The sequence below is a fragment of the Myxine glutinosa genome, chromosome 4 (assembly GCF_964187855.1).
Source record: "Myxine glutinosa chromosome 4, kmMyxGlut1.1, whole genome shotgun sequence".
In the NCBI taxonomy this organism is placed as follows: Eukaryota; Metazoa; Chordata; class Myxini; order Myxiniformes; family Myxinidae; genus Myxine; species Myxine glutinosa.
Window position 1 is genome coordinate 70405390 of NC_136264.1, and position 16050 is coordinate 70421439.

At 44.1% G+C, this 16050-nt stretch overlaps 1 protein-coding gene across 1 annotated transcript in view; it reads left to right on the plus strand.

Annotated features, from left to right (window-relative positions):
• The window catches only part of LOC137414558 (uncharacterized), a 42542-nt gene extending 39119 nt beyond the window's left edge, over window positions 1-3423 (plus strand). Inside the window, 2 exon segments of the mRNA XM_078775232.1 lie at window positions 66-809; window positions 3284-3423. Of these exon segments, the coding sequence (XP_078631358.1) occupies window positions 66-809; window positions 3284-3423 (884 nt within the window).
• Window positions 3424-16050: the final 12627 nt, after the last annotated feature.

A 16050-nucleotide genomic window follows, 5' to 3' on the forward strand; every position in this document is an offset into this window, starting at 1 on the left:
TCTCATTGAATGCCCACAGACACCAAACATTGAGAAGCATTGCACCCAACAACTATGATCCCCAGGTAATGCTCGCCGGAATTCTCGCTGGAACCCCCAGAAATCACATACTCGTGTTGATCTTCACAGCATTGACCAAGAAGGTACACCAGACCCTCGAGTTCCAGGACAACACCCATGCGTAAGGTATTCGCGGTTTCCTAACACTCATAGTGTTCATCATGCCAGTGCACAACACGAAGCAGTGTATGACGCACCTATAATGGAACAGCAACACAGGCATCAGCACAACACCGATGACCCTGATGACCTTGCATCACAGTTTGATTCATTGACTTTTGATTCGATTGATACACCTGGTCAACATAATGAGGTTTACACAACACTCCATGTCAGTCTATGCAACAGGCCGGGTATTCATTATCTTAAGCTGAAGGTGGACACAGGTGCACAAGGAAACACGTTGCCCATTCGCACTTTTCGACACATGTTTCCTGAAATGCTGAATTCAAATTATGAACCCTACATTGGCACTCTTCAGACAGCAAAGAGTGTCTTAACTGCATACAATGGAACCCACATCAAGTGTTTTGGCCCTGTAGACGTGGCCTGCATTTACAAGGGATCACTGTGGACCAGCACACGTTTGTTTGTTGTGGATGTCAGTGGTCCTGCAGTTCTGGGCCTCCCGTCGTGTAAGAATCTACACGTTGTTACGTTGCATTGTTCAGTGAACAGTAACCAACCACTGGTTTACAACAGTGTGAAGGATCTTATGGATGCATACCCACAACAATTTGCCCGCATCGGTGAATTTCATACAATGCATAAGCTTGTTGTGGACCCAAATGTCCCCCCACATGTCGATCCACCACGCAGAACCCATAAACTACCGGTCAAAAGTTTTAGAACACCTCAATTTATCCAGTTTTCATTGAAATTTACGCAATTTAATGTCCAGTGAATAACCTGAAATGGTACAAAGGTAAGAAGTAAACTGCACGAGGTTAAAAAAAAGTTTAGGTTAGCAAAAACGGGAAAATAATGTATGTACTGTTAACAGTTTACTGTTATATTGTAAAAAAAGACTTTCTTCAGGGAACAAGTAATGGGTTTCCAACTTACAGCTGTTCTGCAGCAATGTAAGTAAATTAAGCCTTGAAATTTGATGCAAACAATTCCTACATGTGTCCCAACCTCTCCTGATCACTTGATTGCAAACCCCCTGTCTGTATAAAAGCAGTATTGGAACAGACTGTTATTACACCCTCTGAAGCATTATTTGGACAATATTGCACTGCAGGAAGTAGTATATTGGAAACTGGAGGAAACTGACAGGAAGAGGTCTGGCAGACCCAAAGCCACAACAGAATCAGAAGACAAGTTTCTGAGAGTCAACAGCTTGCGTGATTGGCGGCTCACAGGACAACAGCTTCAAGCACAGCTTAACACTGGTCGAAGGAAGCAAGTCTCAGTTTCAACTGTGAAGAGAAGTCTTCGAGCTGAAGATTTGACAGGTCGAGTGGCAGTAAGAAAGCCATTGCTAAGATGGCAAAATAAGAAAAAGAGGCTTGCCTGGGCCACGAAGCCCCACCAGTGGACAACTGAAGACTGGAAGAAGGTCTTATGGATTGATGAATCAAAATTTGAAATCTTTGGTTCATCACGCAGGATTTTTGTACGCCGTCGAGTAGGCGAAAGGATGGTTCGTCAGTGTGTGACACCAACTGTCAAACATGGAGGAGGAAGCGTGATGGTCTGGGGCTCTTTTGCTGGATGCAGTCGGCGACTTGCACAGAGTGACTGGCACCCTGAACCAAAAGGGCTACCACAGCATTTTGCAGCGCCATGCAATACCCTCTGGTATACGCCTTGTTGGTCAGGGATTCATCCTACAGCAAGCTAATGACCCTAAACACACCTCCAGGCTATGCCAAAACTACCTTCGAGGAAAAGAACAAGACGGTAGGCTTCAAATCATGGAATGGCCAGCACAGTCTCCAGACTTAAACCCCATCGAGCTGGTTTGGGATGAACTGGACAGAAGGGTGAAAGCAAAGCAACCTCCAAGTGCAACACATTTGTGGGAACTTCTGCAACAGTGTTGGGAAGAACTTCCCGAACAATATTTGATTTCCATTGTAGAAAGAATGCCACGAGTGTGTTCGGCGGTTATATCTGCAAAAGGCGGCGACTTTGCTGAGTCAAAAACTTAAATTAAATTTTTTTCAACAAAATGATTCTATGATTTATTTTTTTTATCTCCAATTGTTTATTTGTTCCATGCTTAATTTCAAACAATGTGAAGGCCTCGAAAACAGCACAATGTGAAGGCCTCGAACTTCTGCAACACTGTTGGGAAGAACTTCCGGAACAATATTTGATTTCAATTGCAGAAAGAATCCCACGAGTGTGTTCGTCGGTTATATCTGCAAAAGGTGGCTACTTTTCTGAGTCAAAAATGTAAATTAAATTTTGTGAAACAAAATGATTCCATGATTTCTTTTTTTTATCTCCAATTGTTTATTTGTTCCATGCTTAATTTCAGAGTACATTGAGACATTAAACTGCATTAATTTCAACAAAAACTAGAAAATTGAGGTGTTCTAAAACTTTTGACCTGTCGTGTATGTAACCAAAAAAGATGGCAATATTCAGATTTGCTTGGACCCAAAAGCACCTCAATCGAGCCCTGATTCACCCGTATCACAAAATACCTACAATGGAAGAGCTCAATCACAAATTTGCAGGCGCGAAATACTTCTCCAAACTTGATGCCAAGTCAGGTTATTGGTCTGTAAGAATCGATGAAGATGGCCAACAACTTCTTACATTTCAGACCCCAGCGGGCCAGTATTGTTTCCAACGGTTGCTATTTGGACCGGGGGTAAGCCAGGATATTTTCCAGATGGAAAGGGACCGTATTTTTTTTTTTTTTTTTTTTTTGGAATGTATACAGAATCGAGGCTCGTGAAAGAGCTAACATTTATTTCACAAACAAATCAAACAGACAAACAAAGGATATAAAAAGAGGGAGCGGAAGACAAGATGAGGAGAGAAGGGGAAGCACACAAACACAACATTTGAGAGCAGGGAGATGTGTGGGTGGGAGAGGGCTTGGGGGGAGGAGGCGTGGGAAGGGTGGGGGTGGGAGAAGTATAAAACACAAGGACACCAAGGACTTCCAGGACAGAAGTTATTAATTATTATTCTCAGAAGACAGAAGAAGACAGGACAGAAGTTATTATTCTCCAGAATTGTAAAGGTGCAGTTGGCATAGCAGATGACATCGCTGTCGATGGTGCCAATGAGGAGGAGCATGACCGGCACCTCGAGGAACTGATGAAAACAGCACAATACGAAGGCCTCGTTTTAATTCAAGCAAATGCCACATCAAAACACCAGCATTACCTTCTTCGGTAAGACTTATAGTAGACAAGGAATACAGCCTGGCCAGCAGAAGGTTGAATATCTGAGAGCTGTTCCAAAACCGAAGAACAAAGCCGAGCTTTGACATTTCATCGGCCTCATGACATATTTGTAGCGCTTCATCAAGGACTTCAATGTGAAATCCGCGACTCTTAGATACCTCCTCAAAAATGATTCTGAATTCCTATGGGAGCAGCACCATCAAATTGTATTTGATCATCTGAAGAATGAGGTGTCGGAAACATCTCTTCTCCACTACTAACAGCCAGAGGAGCGAGTCAACCTCCAATTTGATGCCAGTCTTCAAGGCCTTGGTGCAGCATTGTTTCAGGCCATGGAAACCAGCAAAAGCCAGTGGAGTATGCAAGCAAAACTAACAGATACTGAACAACGTTACGCTTGCATTGAACGTGAGCTATTGGCCATCGTGTTTGGCATTGAACGTTTCCATACCTACCTGTATGGTCAGAGTTTCATTGTGCTCACCGATCATAAACCGTTGTTGATGATCAATGACAAGCCATTGATTGCTGCCCCGCCGAGATTGCAACGAATGCTTGTCAGACTCCAAGGGTATAACTTTACAACGGAGGACCACCCTGGGGCAGACAATCAGCTTGCCAATGGCCTTCCTAGTCCACTCAATACAATGACAATTGACTTGGACCTGCGTGTTGACTTGGCCCGTTTCTCTTCTGAGAAGTTGTCACAGCAACAACAGGAAACAAACACTTCGTGATTCTGACCTGAGTTAACTTCGAGACTTTATTATCAGTGGATGGCCAGACCATCTGAAGGACCTCCCAGAGGCTCTCAGGACATACTGGAGTTTTCGGGATGAGCTGTCAATTGAAAATGGCGTAATTCTAAAAGGAGAGAGAGTCGTTATACCTCAGAGTATAAAAACGACATTCTGCAGAAACTCCACTCAGGCCATTTTGGACATGAGAAAACTAAACTGCGGGCGAAGGACACTATCTACTGGTATAACGTTAACATGGACATTGATCAGCTGGTGGAATGCTGTCCTACCTGCCAATGACATCAGAAATCTCAACTGCCTGAACCACGACAGCAACATGACATTCCGCTCAGACCTTGGAGCAAAGTCGGATGTGACCTGTTCTATTTTGATGCAGCTCAGTGGCTCGTCATCTCAGATTATTTTTCCAAATTTCCTATTGTTCGCAAACTGCCCAAGTCTGCTCCCAGTCGCACGATTATTGCGACTTTGGGACAGATTTTTTCTGAATTCGGAATTCCTGATACGTTTATGAGTGATAATGGTCCTCATTTCTCCAGCGCATAATTTCGTCCATTTGCCGGGAAATGGAATTTTGACCACGTCACTTCATCCCCAACATACCCAAAATCTAATGGATTCATTGAGCGCCAAGTCGAGACAGTGAAATCTATCCTCCGCAAATCAAAAAGTGTGGGAAAACGATTTTCATCTGGCACTGCTAGCTTGGAGGTCCACCCCGGTGAGCTGCAGCTTGGCAAGTCCTGCTCAACTGCTGATGGGGCAGAAAAATCAAATCGCTGGTACCAACCAGAATCACCAACGTGCACGACGATGACAACTTCATCCATGAGGAGCTGGAGAGGCGCCGCTACTTATAGAAGCTCCACCACGATAGGCATGCTCGGACACACGAAATGTCGGGCTTATACCCTGGACAGTGAGTTCGCGTTCAGAACCACAACACCCATTGTTGGGAGCCGGCCACGGTTTTCTCCTCAGAACCAGAACACCCATTGTTGGGAGCCGGCCACGGTTCTCTCCATGTGTGAAGAGCCACGGTCATATTTGCTCGCATCAGCAAATGGTCAAACACTCCGACGCAACCGAATTCTCATTCAGGAGCTCCCGGCGTGTGATGCGGTGCCCCATCAATATTCGGGCCAAAACAAGTTCTGAAACCACAGTGAGTGGGAACAGCGAACCATCTGCAAGGTCTGGTAATGAACCTGTGAATCATGACTGACGTCACATGTGCGACTAGAGCAGAGATGGTTCATCAATTCGTTGAGAAGGAAGAAGGGTACCAACCCTTCTTGGGTCCCCATGTACCTTGTTGATATATTTTTTGGTTCACGAGTTATCAGACAGAATGACCACTATATTCGTCATGTGTGTGTGTCTGTGTGTCCACAGCATAACTACCCGATTATATGATCCGATCTTGATGAAACTTGGCTGGGAGGTTGATATCATGATCTAGTTGTGTCCTGCCAAGAGTGGGCGTATGGCGCCCATTGCGGGCGAAGCCACGCCCGAAAAAGATGTATTTTTAAGCTGAGGGGGTAATCGAGTTCAAGCTACATCCTCTCCGAGGGGTTTGGTGGAATGTGACAGGTGTTTCGATATTTGGTTAGGCCAATGTCACGTGTCTAGCCCCATGGAGCTCGATCTTTCACTTTCGCCCCAAGGTCAAGGTCACAAGGTCACGAAATTTAGAAAAGTAGATTTTTGATGGTTTTATTACATTGTGCTTCCTGATGGTGAAATGTCGTACATGATCTTATATTATCACATACATCATGAAATACAAGTTTTCCAACAAATTTCATAATCTTCGACCATTGAACTTTGAAGGTCACAAAGGTCAAATTTTCAAAGTTGTCTGAATCGAACCGAATTTTCGGTATTGTGTAGCTAACTAGTCTCATAACAGATTATACATTCCTATTTATATATTTTCAATGTCGGTTTTGACCTTTGCCATTGAATACCGCTCACCCGTGAACCATCGTCATCTCCTGACTTGTCTAACTTACACTTTTGGAATCCTCAAGGTGTCTAATAAACGAATTTTCATGTTCCCAAGACGAAATATTGTCCCATGGGGTCCGTTGGCTGCCATCTTTGTGGCCATCTTAGATTTCCGATGAAAATCGCTAATTGGTATAACTTTTGAACTGGACATCATACAGAGGCAAATGATCCCATTTTTCCGGCTAATTCTGGCCTGAGGAATCATTTGAGATGGATATTTTCATGATTTAAACAAGTTTAATACAATAAAACTCGAAGAGTATGCAAAAAATCAGTAAAATCTCACTCCAAATCTTGCCAGACATCTAACTTCAAATATACCAAACTATAAGATGCCCATGCATACTGCAAATGATAATACTTGTGAGTAATTAGGGTTAAATAAGACAATATAACACACTATTAATTCAATAAATGAAAATAAGAAGAAAACTTTGCCATTAATGTTCTCCTCTTGCACGACAGGTCAAGCCACAGAAGCGGTAAGCAATGTCATTTTTTCATGTCAATGTCAATTGGCCATTCCACACCGGGATGAATTCCATGGGTATGGTGACTGGTCACAAATGCAGGGGCTCAGGCTACTCTGAAATCCTCATTGAGGCTGGACTCGTCACAAGTGGCTGCCTGAATAGTGTGCTGAGTGGGAAGGCATACACTAAAGCCCTGTTCTGTCTCAAAACAGTCAGTGAAGCCATGAAACGGTTATTAATTGAGAGATTCACGGAGGAGGAGAGAGTTGAGGTCACTAACCCCGAGGCCCTGCTCAATCTCATGCAGACATGCAGTCGCGAGACCCTCGACCTTACTTTGCAGGACCCTTCCACTCTCACCATCCTCGAGAAGTATGTGGCCTATGAAGACAAGGTGCGTGCCGGCCACCTCGGCAAGACAACTACATTCTGGCTCAGCGTGATAGACCATACCCGGCTGATCCTAATGTTGCAGTATTCTGTGAAGACAAACACTTGGCCCTCTTCCACAAGTGCAACGGGGATATGGTAGACCTATTCTTTGCATATTATGGGCCAAACAACTCCAGGTAAATGTCATTTCAGCCAAAAATGTGCATCTTAAAATTAGTATGGTGAGTAAACTGGAAAAAATGATGTCATTATCTGATTTGTAGTCGTGATGAAATAGTTACTTACATCCTTTCTATCCATCCACAGGTACTTGTTGTGGCTGGAGGAGTTCCTGACAAATATCAATCAGTCTCATCATGGAGCCAAGCAGCTGCTGAAGAAGTGTGGCATCGCCGTGGCACGGTTCTCTCATTCCTGGTGCCCTCAGCCTGGTGGACAAGACGATGGAGGAGACCTTCATGAAGTTCGCCAAGTCAGCAGGTACTGAAATACTACAACTACTTTGGTGTTTTAGATGAAAGTTAGTATTAAAATATTTTCTATCACTCCATTATTTATCTCTCCCGGTGGATTCGTGGGGCTCTTCTCCATGTCCGGTGCCTTCCAAAGATGGTGCCGTACGACGTCAACCCGTGCTCAGTACTTTGAGAAGATGCTAGAGATGTGTGGCCTAATCGACAACCCGGACTGTCCGAATGCTGGGAAACACCGTGAGCTGAGATCAAGACGTCTAACCTCTCACCATCTCCTCAACACTAACCTCTCACCATCCCCTCTGCCCTATCCTCTCACCATCTCCTCTGCCCGAACACCTCACCATCCCCTCTGCCCTAACCTCTCACCATCCCCTCTGCCCTAACCTCTTACCATCCCCTCTGCCCTAACCTCTCACCATCCCCTCTGCCCTAACCTCTTACCATCCCCTCTGCCCTAACCTCTCACCATCCCCTCTGCCCTAACCTCTCACCATCCCCTCTGCCCTAACCTCTCACCATCCCCTCTGCCCTAACCTCTCACCATCCCCTCTGCCCTAACCTCTTACCATCCCCTCTGCCCTAACCTCTCACCATCCCCTCTGCCCTAACCTCTCACCATCCACTCTGCCCTAACCTCTCACCATCTCCTCTGTCCTAACCCCTCACCATCCCCTTTGCCCTAACCTGTCACCATCCCCTCTGCCCTAACCTCTCACCGTCCCCTCTACCCTAACCTCTCACCATCCCCTCTACCCTAACCTCTCACCATCCCCTCTACCCTAACCTCTCACCATCCCCTCTGCCCTAACCTCTCACCATCCCCTCTGCTCTAACCTCTCACCATCCCCTCTACTCTAACCTCTCAGCATCCCCTCTGCTCTAACCTCTCACCATCCCCTCTGCTCTAACCTCTCACCATCCCCCCTCTACCCCTAACCCCCCACACCCTACGTGTGCCGCTCCCTGCGGCTCCGAGCTGGACGAGACGCGGATGTTGTCGCGTTTAAACTGATTATCATTTGTTCGGCGCTTGTATCGAGTTTCTCGTTTTACGGATAAACTGTCAAGGGTGAAATGAAGTGGAGAAAAGTTTGATGCGAGTTGGGAATGTTGATAAGAATTCCCTTATTGTAAACGGGTCCAGGTGTTGATACTTCCGACCTTATAGTTCACACAATAGAATATATGATGATGAATTTATTCAGCTCTCAGTGTTGTTTCGGGTGTGGAAGAAGTTAACCCTATCGATTAATTACGTACCGAGAGGATGGGAAATTTCGCAATGACACGATTTGAAGTTACAAAATATTCCCTGTGAGTTGAATTTGCGGAAATATTTATTTATAGTGTAAAGAGGTATGTCATGAATGAAACAGCCGAACTACATGTGTTTCATAATCAGGAACTTCAAGAGGAAGTTTCTTGTTTATGTTCAACTGTTGGACTGTTCACAGCTTTTAGGGTGACATAGTCACTTTTTCGGTCTTCGAGGCCGGCCGATAGGCACAGTGTGACCAGAAGGGACGAGGTTCTCCTGACCGCGTGGCCCTCGACTCGGTGGGGTTTGTCCGCACAACGTGGGCGCATCAGAATGAACTTTAGCCGGGGAGCGTTTGGGCGCGTGACGCATTTGGGCGCCCCGGTCTGATACTGCCGCCCACGCGCATATCAACGTGTGAGTGCACGTGGGTCCCGGCGGTCCCACTGGCCTAGCGCTACCATGTTTAGACAGCGAGATCCGTCCCCGGGCACCGGCACCTACTCCCGGAAGTCGAGAGAATAGCGGCGCCAGGCACGGTAGGACACCCGCGGAGCCCCGGCGGACCAGGGACGCGCGAGCCTACGCGTTAGCGTGCTACGGCGGAATCAACGGCTTCGGCCACGGCCGAGCCGATACTCGGCCCGGTCGCCCGGAAATGAACTGGTTCGACGCCCGCGCTAGAGAGGTCGCAGGCGACTGAGATGTATTAACAAATTAGTTAATTAATTTGAGACGTCCGATTTCTAGTGTTTGGAAATTTGGAAGAGCTTGACCCTAGCCTTTCCCTTGCGAGGGCAAGGAGGAACTTAACACTTGACACTTAAGCTTAGTTTAAAGTAGACCCTGCCAGCGCTCCCGGTGGGACGGCAGGGCAACCAGAAGGGACGAGGTTCTCCTGACCACGTGGCCCTCGATCTGGGAAGCGAGAGGCGTTCCATTAGTGGACGCGCCCCTCACGCCCGACTTTTGGGCGGCCCTGGCAGGCCGTTTGTTTTGACGTTCCGTGACAGGCCCCGCACCCCCACCTCCGGGCCGACCGGGCGACCGGAATGAATCCCGGTGTCCCGATCCGAACCTTCAGAGCGGGCCGGCTGGGGAGTGCCAAGCACCCCGTACCTGCACTTTCCGTCCCTGCGGTCCCAAATACCGGAACCACCCGAATACCACTTTATTCGACAAAATGAGGTGCGGCCTACAGCCTTAGAAAACCAACCCTATATAAGTCAATACCTCCAACGACACAGGCGCGCATTCGTGCCGCGTGACGTGGTGACGTCATCGCGCTTTCACCTTAAAAGACTTATTTGATATAAATTGATATTTTGATATAAGCCTTAGAAAACCAACCCTATAGAAATCAAATGGTCCAATAAAGGGTGATGGGAGGGTGATGGGAGGGTGATGGCAGGGTGATGGGAGGGTGATGGCAGGGTGATGGGAGGGTGATGGGAGGGTGATGGGAGGGTGATGGCAGGGTGATGGCAGGGTGATGGGAGGGTGATGGCAGGGTGATGGGAGGGTGATGGCAGGGTGATGGGAGGGTGATGGCAGGGTGATGGGAGGGTGATGGCATTTTATTTTCACCACTTCAAATCGACCGAATTTCACCAAATAAGATACCACACTCGCTGCACTGATGTCATTTTTACGGCAAAAGTGAAAACAGATTTTAATTTGGAAATAAAACGAAAGCGTGCACAATGGAATCATTCGTGCCGCGTGACACGGTGACGTCATCGCGTTTCCACCTTAAAAGACTTATTTGATATATACACAAAGAATTAAGTTAAGCACCCCCCCCCGTTTTTTTACAACCTCGCACATTACAAGTTTGTTGTCGTCAAAACAGTGTAATATACCCATGATATTGCTATATTTTCTGGAGAAGTGATATTATGGTCACATAAAAACATAACAATCATGCCGTTTTCAATATTTTATTCTGAATAATTTAAGGTGAAATTTTTTGGGAATTTTAGGCATATTTTCACCTCAATTTAAGTATGGAGCTATAGGTCCATCACGGACAGTGTGGATGACGTTTATGTTTTCTAACGTACAGTCATTGTTCTGAGAAGACCTCTAGCGATCTTTGCGTCAATAACGTGTGTAGGACCCACGTGATCGGATCACTGACTCAACCCTACGTCTCATAGACCCTGTAAGCCGTCGTATGCGTTGCTGTGGCAGGTTGTTCCATTCCCGATGTAATGCACGTTCCAATTCATCCAGATTGGCTATTGGAGGGACCATCTTCGCAATTTGTCGTCCCAACATGTCCCAAACGTGCTCGAGGGGGTTCAGGTTCAGGACAGGATTAGGGGGTGCTTAACTTAATTCTTTGTGTAGGGGTGCTTAAATTAATTCTTTGTGTATAAGTTAATCTTTTGATATAAGCCTTAGAAAACCAACCCTATAGAAGTCAGTACCTCCAACGACACAGGCGCGCATTCGTGCCGCGTGACGTGGTGACGTCATCGCGCTTTCACCTCAAAAGATTTATTTGATATAAGTTAATATTTTGAATAACTCGGTCAATATCAGTCCGAATTTCACCAAATAAAGGTTCCCGTTATCCACAGATACCCCTGTATCCTCCTAGAGGCAAAGTCAGGATGAATTTCGCAAAAATTAAAGTCCTTCGGCAACGAAAATTTAGCATGGGGTTTTCCTATGTAAATTTACCCTGAAGTAATTTTACCGAAAATCCTGGAGATTTCACGGGGCCAGTTTCTGTCGAGTGTTAAGACGTACTAGCGACTGCGAAATCCAGAATCAGAATTAAAATCCGAGCCTCCGTTAGCTCTAAGGGCCCCCCAAAACAAATCGCATATATTCCTAATGAAAAAACTTCGAAGCTCCTAAATCCCGAATCTCAGACCATCCGATGTCAATCCATATATCCACACCTCGCTACGAACGTTATGCATCTAATGATGAGCATGAGAACCATCAAAAAATATTTTAAAACCATTTTATTGGACAAAATGAGGTGAGGCCTAGCATCTAGTCGAGACCAAGTCACCCAGGCCGACCACCCATTCCGACCCCAAATTCCTCATCGACGATAACTAAACAATATATTATATGAATCGCACCATACATACCTCCTTCTAGATCTTGTTCTTGTCTTGATATACTCACTCAGGCTCACCCTATCACGTCTGAGTCCTCTCAGCTCTTCCAAATGGCGTCCGCTCCGCCTCGTGTCCAGTCCAACTCCGAGCTCTTCTTCTTCGAAAGATGGTTACTTTCTCCTAGTCGGTCCGTGGGACTCGGAATTCAATGTTTTATAATGAATGTAACTTCATTGACAGGTAAAAGAAGGGCAGGTAAGTGTTCCATGCGAATTCATTTCGATCTAAAAGTTCGGACTCTCCTGCAATGAACAACTGGAACTTTCTTTTCGATGTTTCCCTCCATCGATTTTTAAATATATTTTTCTGCATGGTTTGAAAACAGCGTCAAAACATTGATCTGAACAATTCAAACCAAAAACGTATTTTTTACACTTCCATCTTCAACGAAACTTCCAAATGTTCATCACCACCTCCCCCATCACGTGATGCGTCATCCATCACGTGCCTTTGCTCTTGCTTTCATGAGGCAATTAAATATTTATATCATGTAATCTGTACACACAGTAAAGTTTCTTTGAAGATAATGTTTCATGTAAAAATGTGTTGTCATCGATTATTGTTTTCTTTACATTTCAATAAGAACACTTAATCACGTGTTGATTGCTCAACATTAAGTGTAATTGTACTTGATTGTAATCGGGATTTAGGATTTTGTTATAAAACCAGGACCATCCCGGGCTCATTCTCCTGTTGTGCTCATCGAGTCCGCTGTACCTTCACATCGCCGAGGATCCATTGCCTCCTCTTGCTGTCGCGGTGGACACTCTCTCCTCGATGCAAAGCTTCGGTTAACAAGTATGTCAATGAGAACCAATAATCACAAAATATTGCGAGAACCGTAGAGTTTGTTGAGAAAACTTTCGAGTCGGATGTTCTTTCTTTGTCCGTTTGTTACCTGCGCCACCAAAGGTTGATGGAGGTTTTGTTTTCACCGCTGTCTGTCCGTTTGCGAACGAAATATCTCAAAAAGTTGTGGACGGATTCGGACGAAATTTGGCAGAGAGTTATTGTATGTGATAAGGACGAAATGATTACATTTTGGTGAAGATCCGTATTCGGATCCGGATAATAGAATTTTTTAACTGAAAAAATTTAAGCGAGAGACGACCATTGGAAAATAAGGCCAAAACGATACATCGCAGGATATCTCAAGAAGTTGGAGACGGATTTGGACGAAACTTGGTGGACATGTCTTGCGTGTGACAAGGACAAATAGATTCGATTTTGGTGAAGATCTGAATATGGATTCCGATATGAGAATTATTTAATTTTTCATGTGATTCTTTCACATTGCGACATGGGGCCAAAAACGAAACATAGCAGGATATCTCAAAAAGTTATGGATGGATTTGGATGAAACTTGTTGGACAAGTTGTGTGTCTGACCAGGACGATTCTTTTCGATTTTGGTGAACATCCTAATATGGATTCGGATATGATAATTATTTATTTTTTTAGGGTGATTCTTCACCACTGAGTGATATGGCCAACCAGGTGGAGGTTGTGATATGATATGGTTATGATATGATATGGAGTGATATGGCTATGCTCTCTACTAAGTACCGTTCTAGTTCTTTTCGCGACGGAGCGCACGGGCTAACTTTGAAAACGTTTTCCAACAAACTTTTTGCCTCCATTTTCATCGCCCACCATTCGCACAATACAAGAAGTTCGAGTTTTATCTTCACATTGACGAGTTCTCATTCGTTTTATGTTGGAAATAGCATCTTTACCGCAAACTTTTAACACAGACATTCCTTCATTCGAGTAAAAGTTTACGGCTGTATTAATAAGTAAACGTCGTCGTGTCAAGTAACCAAAGTTAAACAAGTATAGGTGCAGTCCGTTCATCCATTGTCGTTCGACGTGCATTCACAGCTCGTAGGTCTTGGTGCTCTAAACCAGACTCTCTCAATCACGTGGTTTTATGTATACCTGTTAGTGATGGACACGAGTTGTTTCATGCTCAGGGTGATTCACCAATGTATGCGACGTCCCTGCAGGCGAGTCATCGCCAGCATCCTGAACTGATTCCGAAACACGCAGGTGTGTACTTCTTAATTCTTCGATGCAGGCATCAAAAATCCTACATAAACGCAGCCATTGGGCCTCGGAGGCCCAACGGATGTATTCGTGTGGTTTTTTTCACTCATTAATTTTTTTAATAGATTTTTTTCTTTCATATCCTTTTTCAAACCAAGTCGATGCTCAGATGTGTATTTGCTCAGAAATGTGAATCATTAATCCTATTAGTTGGAAGAATCCCATACACGTAATGAATCATTGCTGGGTTTTTTTGGAAAAAATATTTTGTTCTTGGTTTTTCAACTTTTTTTTCTCTAAAAAGTTGAGGCTCACGGAGTAGTATTTGCTCAAAAAATATGATTCACAAATCCTTTTATTTAGAATGTATATGTCCACAACTGTCAAAAATCCTACAACTATGCCGCCATTGGGAGGAGGCCCCACAAATGTATTAGTGTAACGTTTTTTAATTTTCATTTTTTTGTCACTGAATTATTTGTAACGAAGTTATAGGAGCATATAATGAGGCTCATATCAAGAAAATAATGATATAACATAGTAGTACAACAACATTTATGTGGGGCCTCGAAGGCCTCAGGCCTGCATTAGTGTCGGATTTTCGGGTTATAAGTGAAGACTGAAGATTTTCCCACGAGCCTGAATGAATTTTTTTTCCTTTGTCACTGAATTTTGTGTAACAACATGAAAGTTGTCGGTGAAAATGAGGCTCATTCCAAAAAAAATTGTACAGCATAGTTTTTGCAACAAAAACCTTGTGGGCTTCCGAGGCCCAATCACTACATTCAAGTGTTAAAATCATCCAAACTCCTGCCATAACTAACGATTGGAAGACAATTGCAAACCACCCAGTGTAATATTTGCTCACGAACTTGTTTTGGAAGTTTGGAAGAGCATAGCACATCAGAGAGAGAGAGAGAGAGAGAGAGACATAGCTACCCTTTACCGGTGCATTGCCCCTCCATTTTTATCTCATATTTAAATTAAATTAGACAATACAAACGGGGATGAGGAAACTCTGTGTAAGTACAAACGCTTTCGAGAGACGAGTCTTTTTTTCCTTCATTAACACGAGATTTCCAGGAGGTTCCTTGGTAATGGATGTCAAGCAAGATTTGTTGTAAAGTCAGTTTATTTTTTCAACACAATTACAGATTTGCTTTGTCATTCGAAGTAAAGTACGTACAATATGCAGTTTTGATAATGCATGTTAATATTTGATCATATAACCTGTATGATTGTGCATGAGATGTTAAAGGAAGGCCATTTCATAAAGAATCCTATTTTTTTTAAACCGTTACATTTTCATTAGGTTAACGCTTTGCATGACATGATGCCTCATCTGGTGAATTGCACGTTTTCCAGGTGGGAAAACCGTATAGGTGCGAGCAGTTGGTGAGGCGTTTGCTTTGACATCCAGAAAGTTCCACACCATGGTGGTAAGTGCCAATTACTTTGGGAAAAGTATGTATACCTTGACATCGATCAACATGGAAGGCATCTGTGTTTCTTTTATCTTTTATTTTCTAAGTTTATGGAGGCATTTTTTCACAGATAATTATCATATGAATAATATAATAGGTCTTTGCTTGCTCTTTCTTTGTCAGTGATCTGTGCGATATTCTTTCTTGAATATAATGGTCCACTCGTGTTAAAAAATATTGGCACCCTTGCACTTTTTTTCAAATAACTCACAGTTTTCTCGGAAAATATGTTGAAATTGACGAAACTATTTGGTCTCCACTATTATTTATTTAACTGTTAATATTACAGAACCTTTGTTTTTGATTCAGAACTTAATCTGTCACTTTAAATCAGAAAATAGAAATTTTAGCACAGCCTTTGGACAAAATAACTGCAGTCAAGCACTTCCTACACCTCTCTACTCGCAGTTTGTCCCACTATTCTTGTGCAAACTGCTCCAGTTCTCCCAGATTTGAAGGGTATCTTCTCTCAACTGCTGTTTTCAGATTTCCCCACAGGTGTTCAATGGGATTTAGATCTGGACTCATTGCTGGCCACTTCAGAACAGTCCAGCGTTTTGTCTTGAACCATTC